General features: G+C 33.3%; 3 protein-coding genes across 8 annotated transcripts in view; 1 reads left to right on the top strand and 2 right to left on the bottom strand.

Moving 5' to 3' along the window:
- Positions 38-2,481, top strand: LOC104732636 (calcineurin B-like protein 2). Its single transcript, XM_010452204.2, has 10 exons — positions 38-202; positions 712-766; positions 854-1,020; positions 1,128-1,210; positions 1,298-1,357; positions 1,440-1,548; positions 1,634-1,686; positions 1,776-1,856; positions 1,935-2,047; positions 2,178-2,481. The coding sequence occupies exons 3-10, from the start codon at positions 897-899 to the stop codon at positions 2,233-2,235; spliced, it is 681 nt and encodes a 226-aa protein (XP_010450506.1). The 5' UTR covers positions 38-202; positions 712-766; positions 854-896; the 3' UTR covers positions 2,236-2,481.
- LOC104732644 (mitogen-activated protein kinase kinase kinase 1) lies at positions 6,170-8,994 on the bottom strand. Of its 3 annotated transcripts, none has more exons than XM_010452215.1 (10): positions 8,923-8,994; positions 8,575-8,832; positions 8,389-8,476; positions 8,048-8,305; positions 7,903-7,965; positions 7,652-7,809; positions 7,508-7,580; positions 7,344-7,403; positions 6,950-7,063; positions 6,170-6,514 (listed from the first exon to the last, which is right to left on the bottom strand). In XM_010452215.1, exons 2-10 carry the CDS (start codon positions 8,730-8,732, stop codon positions 6,317-6,319), a joined length of 1,170 nt encoding a protein of 389 aa, XP_010450517.1. In that variant the 5' UTR covers positions 8,733-8,832; positions 8,923-8,994; the 3' UTR covers positions 6,170-6,316. The 3 variants fall into 3 exon arrangements, with proteins under 3 accessions (XP_010450517.1, XP_010450524.1, XP_019092250.1); XM_010452222.2 differs by having other exon boundaries at positions 8,918-8,970; XM_019236705.1 differs by having other exon boundaries at positions 6,408-6,514; positions 6,979-7,063.
- The window catches only part of LOC104732658 (mitogen-activated protein kinase kinase kinase 1-like), a 3,229-nt gene continuing 2,227 nt past the window's right edge, over positions 9,500-10,501 (bottom strand). For all 4 annotated transcript variants that reach the window (XM_010452250.2, XM_010452243.2, XM_010452238.2 and 1 more), the window contains 3 exons: positions 10,310-10,426; positions 9,801-10,025; positions 9,500-9,708 (listed from right to left, as the gene is read on the bottom strand). In XM_010452250.2, coding sequence (XP_010450552.1) covers positions 9,825-10,025; positions 10,310-10,426 — 318 coding nt within the window. In that variant the 3' untranslated portion in view covers positions 9,500-9,708; positions 9,801-9,824. The remainder of the gene's footprint in view (positions 9,709-9,800; positions 10,026-10,309; positions 10,427-10,501) is intronic.

Genomic DNA, 10,501 nt, shown 5'->3' on the forward strand with positions numbered 1-10,501 from the left:
TTTTTTTTTTTTTTTTTCTTTTGGTTTCCAAGTCTCTCTCTCTCTCTCTCTCTCCCTCTCTCTCTCCGCTGCTTATTACAGAAAAAAAGAAAAAAATATCGTCTCCACCTTTCTCGCACAAGCTTCAAAGCCTTTCAACCACCACACCAGAGCCGACTACTACTTCAGATTGAGAATAATCCAACAAATCAACGTTAATCCGGTATAAATCTTTTGTATATCTGCAAATCAAAATTCATCTACTGATTTTTAATTTCTTCTGAGTTTAACTTCTTACACACCATAGATTCTTCTATCTGTATTGAATCTGGGATGTTTTTGAATCTATCCATTCATACAATACAAAATCGATCTAGATCGGGTCTTTTGTTTCTCAGAAACCACCAATCGATTTTTACCCTAATCACGACATCATACACGATTGTCTTAATTCCGTGATTTTCATTATAAATTGTTTTGTGATGTTTAAAGGAAGAGAAAATTTAGGTTAACCCCTTTGATTAGTGTTTAGATTGTGTGCAATTAGTTATCTTATCTTCAATATTGTTGTTGTCTAACGAGAAGATATTATTATGTGGACATTGAGTTTGAGTAAGTAATCTCTCAATCAATGACAATGACTTAGCCAATGTGTGTTACCTTTATTGAACTATTATAGGATTGATTACATTATGATTCTTGATCTCTGATCCTTATCTTTGATCTTAACAGATAAATCGCAAAGTTGTCGCATTTTTTTTCAAACTAATTAGGAAATGGTTGAAAGGTAATTCATTTGAAAGTGTTTATATGCTTTTTTGCTTCTTTTATAGACTAAAAAATTTCTCACTGTTTGTTAGTTTTTGTTTTGCAGGCATGGAGAGTTTTGATTTTTTGCTTTTTAAGATCAATATATCATGTCGCAGTGCGTAGACGGTATCAAGCATTTATGCACCTCTGTATTAGGGTGTTTTGATCTTGATTTGTACAAAGGATCTGGTGGTCTTGGAGACCCTGAATTGCTTGCAAGAGACACTGTTTGTATGATGCCCTATCATCTTCTTCTTTTTATTCTCTATTAGAGGAATGAAATAAAACTTTCTGATTGTGAGTTATGATGATTGGATTTTTTTTTGTTTTGAGTGCAGTTAGTGTGAGTGAAATAGAAGCTCTTTATGAGCTCTTTAAGAAAATCAGCAGTGCCGTGATTGATGATGGGTTGATTAACAAGGTAAAAGCTAGCTGCTTGTCTGGTTTTGCTCATTAGTTGAAAGCTTGAGTGGTCTTACTCATCTCTTGTTAAATTTATTTGTATCAGGAGGAGTTTCAGTTGGCTTTGTTTAAGACAAATAAAAAAGAGAGCTTGTTTGCTGATAGGGTAATGTTTCTAAATGCTCTTAAACCCATTTTGCCAAGATCAAGTTTAAGAGAAATGTTGAGATATGTGATTTGGTTTGTAGGTGTTCGATTTGTTCGATACAAAGCACAATGGAATACTCGGGTTTGAGGAGTTTGCTCGTGCTCTCTCTGTGTTTCACCCAAATGCTCCTATAGATGACAAAATCCACTGTATGTGTCTTTAATAACTTGGAGTAATGAAATCCACGTTATTTTGGTTTCATATTTTAATGGTATACATATATTGCTTTTGCAGTTTCATTTCAGCTCTATGATCTTAAACAGCAAGGCTTCATCGAACGGCAAGAGGTAAAGCTTCCATATCTTCTTCATAAATAACCTTGTAAAAAGTGCACTTTATCCATCCTCAGAGACATTAACGTCACTCATTTGAATAGGTGAAACAAATGGTTGTTGCTACGCTTGCTGAATCTGGAATGAATTTGAAGGATACTGTCATAGAGGATATAATCGACAAGGTAAGCTAGTTATTTTTTCCTCTTCGCCCAATTTTTTTTTCTAGTTTGAAAGTAATTTTCTGAGTTTTGATTGTTCAGACATTTGAGGAAGCAGACACAAAACATGATGGAAAGATTGATAAGGAAGAGTGGAGAAGCCTTGTTCTTAGACATCCCAGCCTTCTGAAGAACATGACTCTTCAGTATCTCAAGTGAGTTTCAAAAGTCTTTCTATATATGTAACTAGAGTTGAATTAAATTTGCTTCTTTGGTTTTGTTTTCTTCTCATTCTCTATATGATATGTAGTAAAGGTCGTGATCTTATTTTGTGTGTGCTTGCAGGGATATCACAACTACATTCCCAAGCTTTGTGTTCCATTCTCAGGTGGAAGATACCTGAGGAAACAAAGACAAGCAGCAAGACATTGTACTGTTGAAGGTTGTTGTTCTTTCGTTATGGTTGTTTATTTGTTTCATCTCTACATCTCTGGACTCATTTATTTTTTATTGAGATTTTTTTTGTGAAGCAAAATTTCTTTTTTTTTTTTGTTTGGTTTTTGTCCATTTTGATTTCGCTCGGCCTATCTGTAGATACAACTTTTGCATCTTGATCTTATGATATGTAAAGTTTTTTTAAGTTTATTAATCCAAAGTATAAAGATTTGCTTCCTGTTTTGGTTATTTGAGTTTGCTTTTCATCTTATTAGTTCAATGGATTTGTAGATTGTAAAGCAAAACTAGGTCATTTAATAATGCTGAATATTCTTGCCAGTTCTTAGGGGGAAAAGCATGCTTATGTAGTAGTACCTTTTTGTTTTCTTCATTTGGTTGATGCCTTCTAACAAAAGTCAGACCTTTAAATTGTTCTCTTTAAAATGTTTTGGTTGCCCGTGTGACAAGTTTTGATGGAAGAATATATAAGAAAATCTTCAATATGTTTTAAATAAAAAGGTTAAGGTTCTACAAATGTGCATGTCTTTGTTATAATGAGTTATATCGTAAGAGAGAGCGTCATAGCACAATTTAAGGCACACAGGCTTTGTGATCAAAACTCTCCATGCCTGCAAAATAAAACACTAACAAACAATGAGAATTTTTGCCCAAATCAAAAACACACTCTATAAACGCAAGCACACTATAATAAATTACTAACACTTGTAGGATAGACTCACTTAACCAACACTTGCAAAACTGTGGTCATGCAAACAGAACAAATCGCAAAACTGTGGTAGCAGGTCTATTTTCAAGTTGCAAAACTGTGGTAAATTAAACCAAAGAATCAAAACCATAGTTTTTACACCTCTTGGACAAAAACTAGTTTTAACAATATCTTATGTCCGAAGCTGCAACAAGAGCATCTGACATAAGTGTCAGGTAACTTGCTTATCCAATCCTCTTCTTCTCTTGCACTCCACCTTTCGAATTTATCGCATAATTACTTCTCTTTCGAAAAGCTCTTCCTCCATAACACCCATTCGTAAAATTGAACCGATGATTTCACATAACCAAGATTCAGTTCCTTAATTAGTTTACTTGTCTGCATTAATAATGGACATTTTAACATTCAATGTCTATTGTATAAAAACTCTTAATATAGCAGGTTTTTCAAACTCAAATTGAAGACTCAGAAAAAAAAAAAGTAGATGAAGCCAAGACTATGTTAGTATTTTGAGAAAAAAAAAATACATTCATTGTCAGGAAAACATACAATTCAAAAGGATTACAAAAATAAATTGTCGACTTCTTACAAACCCTAAATCTAAATCGGCCACAAGAAGAGACTTTTTGCTAACAGAATTACACTCATAATCTAACATTCATAATCATACATAATTGAATTATGAGTGTTAGATTATACAATGATCTTTACTAAGTCATAATAGATGTGTTACTTTGCAGTTCGGAAAAAATGCAACATAATCAGACAGTACACATATTGTTCATTCATATATGATTGATATTGGATTCTACTTGATTATTGTGGATTGATATAACATACTTGATTATTGATAGCAATAAATCTCTTAGTTGTGAGATATTTGAGGCTGATATATAATTAATCTGCTAAACTTATGAAAATTAAGAGATTTGAGACCAATATAGTATAGACAAATAAAACAAAATTACCTAGTGATACATTCATATTCATCATTTTTTAAAGTTAGGAATTAAGATCAAATTTTGGCAAAGATCTTGACTCTCTTTAGAATTCAAAACTGATATCACAACTTTTCTGACAAAAGAAAGTAGAAAAAAAAATAGTAACTTAGTTGTCCAAGCATATTGCCGATTTCAAACATTATTAGCTTATAACCCAAATCAAAATGCATAATTAAATAAGGTCTTAATCAAGATTACCAAACCAAACTCTTCACATAAACACTTCCACCACAGATGCATAAATATGAATAGTGCGGTAAGCGAGAGAGAATCAAATACATTATCTTTATCACTCATCTTGATTATATAACGCCTGTGCTGGTACTTGTAGGTTCCTTCCTTCTCTTTCTTTAAAACTGAAATACATCTCTCAAATAATTTCTCATACCTCCTAACCCTAAAAATAGATATATCTAACATGTTCAAATTTGCATTGGAAAACTTATAAACTGGTCTTCTTTAAAAAGTATGATAAACCAAAATTTTCAGATTCTTCTATGTAAAATAACTATTTGGCTGGATCTGAACATAAGTTGGATAGATAGCACATTGAGTAGTATAACCAAATGAAGCTACCAGATTGCCTTCATGATCTAATCGCCAATTTTTAGCATTTTAAAATGGAATTCTTCATAGCTTATTCCAAGCTGATTTCTTAACTGTTGATGAGAATTCCATTTTACTGGAAAAAAAAGTTAGTTAGAATTCTAATTTTCATTGCTAAGTAGTTTCATTAGTGACACATCGAGCCAAAGGTCAGTAAACTTCGAGTGAGCTCAATGCTTAGTTAATTTTGGGTAGTAAACAATTTCTTTCATCTGGATTTTGTTGTAATATATAAAATATTTGAGCTAATATGCTAAACTATTTATATATGGAGATTAAGGGGGGTGTATTCAAACTAGGATTTTGGAGGATTTGTGATTTTTTTTAAAATCACCTGTTATTCAACTTGGGATTTTTAAATCACTTCTCAAATCTAATGTTATTCAATGTGACATTTGTTAAAAATCATTCAAAATCACTCACAATCCCTGTTATTCAATCAACAATTTGTAAAAATCATATCAAATCAACTGTTATAACATAACTTTTTTTTTATAAGAAAACCATAATAGAGATTTTGAGAAACTTTGGGTACTTTTTTATAAGAGAAATCTTGTTGTCATTGTTTACACATTTAGCTATTTAGCCTCATTTATATTTATTATTTACAACTATATGTCATTGTATTTTTGAAAAAAGAAACAACTGTGTTATTTTTAAAATCTTTATCACATAACTTTATTAATATTAATTAAGTTTAAGCTTTAAATATATTTTACATATTAGAAAAAAAATGAATAAATGAAATGCATTTGTAACCCACGCGGATCTCACAAATTCAAGCGGGACGGATGCAAAGATATTTTGTGGCTCAAAATATTTAAACATGTTGTGGGATTGCTTAGCGGACGGGTTTGACCGAGTTAACAATTTTATTTAAATTATCCGGTTCATGTAGTTTTAGTTTTTTTGGGATTTTTATCTGATTTGACAGTTCAAGATTTTTATAAAAATCTAACGATCACTAATTCGCTTCACATTCTATCCAGATCCGCCATCATGTCAATCTAAAATTTATGGTGAAGCGATTACTATTTTAAACTTTCATAAACTTGATAAATTCAAACCAATGTAAGTTTAAATGTTATACTAAATAAATATATTTACAAATATAATAACACAAACAAAATTTTCACTCAGTGCAACAGCACGGGTTATTACCTAGTCTTGTGGTATTTTGGAAGAAAAAAAACTTAGAGTATGGTATTTTGTGGAATTTCTCTATTTTTGGAACATAAAACTAATAATGAAAATGTGATATTTTTTTTTTTTGAAAATGTGATATTTTGAGGAATATCTTAATTTGAATCGAATGTTTTTAAAATTTCTTATTATACACTATAAATATTCGTAATCAATAAATGTAAACATTTTAAAACCAGTAGCATGACTCTTAAAAGAACATAGCCATCGTTTTCAAAGTGACGGAACTTTGGAGAGATGGTCTATATTATATACTAAGGAGTCAAAATTCTTTCGAATAATTTTTATAAATCCATCAAATCATCAATTGCAATAACTTTTGAAAGGAGAATTATTGTAAGAAACAAGTTGAATGATACAGAGACTTCAATGAAAGTGTCTTTGACCAGAATCAAAAATAAATGTTTTTACCATACTTTTGAATGAAGTGGAGCTGTATAAGATGAGACAAAAAATACAACAAGCAGGAGCTATATTAAGAACCAACTATTTCTATTACCTATTTTTTTACATTAGGACATTAATGTTCCTCCTGAGCCCAATGATGGTAAGGGCCTTCTCACAAATGGATGGTTCAGCAGTTCAGCTGCAGTTGGTCGCTCATCCGGGTTCACTTTGAGACATTTAAGTATGAAATCAAGAGTGTCTTGGGATAGAGTATCAGGTAATTCCGGAAGCGTACCCCTTGCGATCTTAAACAGGGCTGCAAGCTGCACGTTTGCACAAATTCTGTTAATGAAGGTGCCAAGGTGAAAAACGAAATCACTGTGTTGAGACTAATCATTAAACTGAGCCAAGGGTTCGTGTGTATTTCACAAATAGCTAAAAAGTTATTGATTTTTGTATGGAAATTCCCGCAAGTTATATAAAGAAAGTTTATGAATCTTGAAAACTTAAGAGCATCATTACCAATGGTTACTCATATCGTTGCTTTATCAAAAGTTTAATGAATAAATAATAAAATATATTAAAAAGACAAGAGAGAGGAGAGAAGCTTTCCTCAAGTTAGTCCCGGAAGAAACGATTACTACACTATTCTTACACATGGCGACTTGTTATTGGTTTCTACTTGTTTCAATTAAAATATTATTTTTTTATTTTATTTGAGTAACGTTTATGACTTTAACCAGTAATGATGGTCTTACGGGTTCTAGATCGGAGTAAAGGATCTGACCAGTCAACATTTCCAACACAGTGCATCCAAGGCTCCATATATCAGCTGGACTTCCATACCCATCATTAGGCTTGGTGTTAATAACCTGATTAAATAATAATGTTGTTCCATTTAGAAACAACCGTACAAAGTACAATCAAAATGGAAAGAATCCAAATATATCTGTCATTACACAAACATACTAACAGTTATAAACACTATAAACAGAAAAAAGGAATATTAATCAAATACTCTGAAGGAAACAACAGTATAGCATCCAACAATGCAGCAGTACAGCATCCAACATTGCTATTCCTGAATGATATATTTGTCTTTCACTGTATTCACACAATCAAAAACAGTGGGAAGGATCCCAAAACAATTACCTCCGGAGCCATCCAAACTGAAGTTCCCTTGCAGGACTTAATGTCGTTTAACTTTGACTCCTAAATAACAAAATGACACAAGTACCAAGTCAGAAGAAAAAGCGATGTGCCAGGTTATTACTTAAGAGCAAAAAACTAAAAAACATGTATTAGTAGTAAAGAACCTTTGCCAATCCGATATCTGCAAGTTTGACGTCGCCATTAGCGTCCACCAGTATATTTGCACAGTTGATGTCCCTTTGACGCATAAGATGAGAAAAGTAAGCAACCTAGGATTTACATGAATGGTTATGACAAGAGAGTCTAACCTGTGAATAAAACCTTTATCGTGGAGAGATATCAAACCATCAAGAATCTGTCTGGTGTAATTGGAGACTACAGAGTCCAGAAGCGGGTAACGTTGGTAAAGGTTTAGAAGAGACCATTTGGTTACAAGCTCAAGAAAGATGTAAAACTTCGACCCGTCCTGCAAACAACGAAATGTTATATTTTAGAGCTATATTGATTTTGCAAAAAACAATGCTTAGGCAGCTGCAAAGCTAGAACTGCAGGATCACACCTTGGCTGTGCCACGATATCGCACAATATTCTTATGCTGAAGCTGATTAAGTAGTGCAATTTCCTATGGAAAAATGAAAAAAAATGTGGTAATGAGACCGTACTACGATGGTAGTAGTGACGTACATAAACCAGGCATGTCTCACCTGCTCAAGGTGTTCATACACAGAGCAAAATGATTCTTGTCCCAGAGGCTCACCCTTAAGCCAAGACGTGACTAGAACATTGCTAAACTTTCTAATATCAATAGACTCGGAACGTGTCGATTTAGTATTTTCCCAATTCGCAACACCACCACTATGACCTGCTTGACTCAAATCCATTTGAGAGGGCGTCAGAAAGGAAGAAGTCGAGTTGGAATCAACGGAGGAACTAGAAGAAGACTGACTAAGTAGTGCAATATCCTACAGAAAATGAAAAACATGGAAAAAATTAAGACACACTACTAATGGTTGCTGGAGCAGATCATAAACCAAACATATCTCACCGCTTCAAGTTCATGATGAATGCATTCTTGTTCATTACTTCCTAAATCAAAAAGTGAAACTTCCTTGACAGCAAAGAAGTCCCCATCTCTACATTTAATATAAACATCCATCAAAAAGCCAAAGGCCAAAGGCACAAGAAAAACTACGAATCTGATTTCAAGTTCAAGAAACTCATTAGGACTTACGCTGAAACGGCTTCATACACAGAGCCAAATGATCCTCGTCCCAGAAGTTGACCCTTTTGCCAAGAAGTGCTGATAGATTCTCCAGCGGCAAAAATCAGCGAGGTTTCACGATCCCGAGATTCCATTTCCCGGAAACTGATGCGATCCGGGAACTCCATAGAAGGCGTTATTATCAAGGAACAAATATGTTACTCGGACTCAACATAGCAACTAGCTAGAAGAAGACATGATATGATGATGACTAAGTTGTGCAATCTCCTATAAAAAAATGAAAGATGTGGCAATGAGATAATGCTACAATGGTACTGAAATATGATGCAGGCAGATCATAAACCAGATATACCTTACCTCTTCAAGTTGTGGTTTGCTGTTTTACGTCAATGAGAGAGAGGGAGAATAAAAATAGAAGTGGAAATTTCCAAGCAATTCGTAGTTGACGACGACGACTATTAAAAGTAAGGAAGAAGCAAACAAAAGGAAGTTGACGACGACGACGACTTGTGAAACAAGAATTAAATTTTGCTTTACATAACTTAACGTAGTTCAGTAATAACAATTGTATATTGAATTTTTAAAACTTGCTTCAGATTTTGAATTATTTTGTGGGAGACTTGTTAAAGATTAAAGGGAAAAATCTATCTATTTGAACGTTTAATATACCTAATTAATGTTGTATTACAGTCCCTCTTCAGAGTCATTAAATTTTTTTCCTTAGGTTAGTAGTACACACTGAAGATAACATAAGGAAGAACCAACTATGATTATATAATACATTATACTATAATTTAACATTTGTTCAAAAAAAAAAACTATAATTTAACAAAACTAAACAAATCTATGCACGTTGAACCAAAAAAAAAAACTATGCACCAGAAACGCCAAGGTAGACATTTATCTGATATAATAGTTCCAGTAAAAATAAGTCTCTTCAGTTTCAATATTAATCCCAACACACAGATAAACAACAACGAATAACAAACAAATGAAATGAGCCATATATTATTTTATGTCCCAGGGAACTTAGCTCTTGCCTGCGCAACCCAAACCCTAAGTGTGCAGAAGAATCATATCTCTACTCTCCTCAATAATTTCTATGGAGTCTCATCTCATCTCTCACAAATCTTCTGATTACGCCTGCGCTCAGACAATAGGAAAACCATGTTGGAATATATACAGCTTTTGATTCTAATATATTCTCATTAAAAGACGAAACTAAAAAGCTTCACCTATAGAGGTAATATTTACTCAAATCAGCCTCTACGGAGATGTGGAGCTGCTGAACCTCTGGATAAGGGTCTTATCACAAATGGATGGTTTAGCAGCTCGGCTGCAGTTGGCCGTTCAGCGGGGCTCACTTTGAGACACTTTAGTATGAAATCCCGAGCGTCTAGTGATAAAGTATCAGGTATGTCCGGAAGCGTACCCCTTCCGATGCGAAACAGGGCTCTAACCTGCGCGTTTGCACAAATTCCGACTTTAACTCATAAAATCCCATTCTAACATAAAAAAAGACCGTTCAAATGTCGTTAGTCCTATATATTTTGTTGTTAATAAAAAAATAAGAATGTTTCCAATTATGTTAGCATCTTACTAAATTAGCTAAATGCTGTGTTTGTGTATTTTGTATAGAAACCCAAAAAGTTCGAATATATTTTAAAATTAACTAAACAATTTGTTGTTTTATTGGAATTTTCCTATTTTATCCAAAGGAAGTTTGAAAAATTGGAAGACTTACAGGTTCTATATCAGAGTAAGGGGTCTGACCAGTACACATTTCGAGCACAGTACACCCAAGGCTCCATATATCAGCTGGACTTCCATACCCATCATTACGCAGCTTGGGGTTAATAACCTGATCAAATGATTATGTTCCATTTAGAATCAACCATACACGTATAGCCTAAAGTACAATCAAAGTGATGAGACA

This window comes from Camelina sativa, chromosome 2 (assembly GCF_000633955.1).
Source record: "Camelina sativa cultivar DH55 chromosome 2, Cs, whole genome shotgun sequence".
Taxonomy (NCBI): Eukaryota; Viridiplantae; Streptophyta; class Magnoliopsida; order Brassicales; family Brassicaceae; genus Camelina; species Camelina sativa.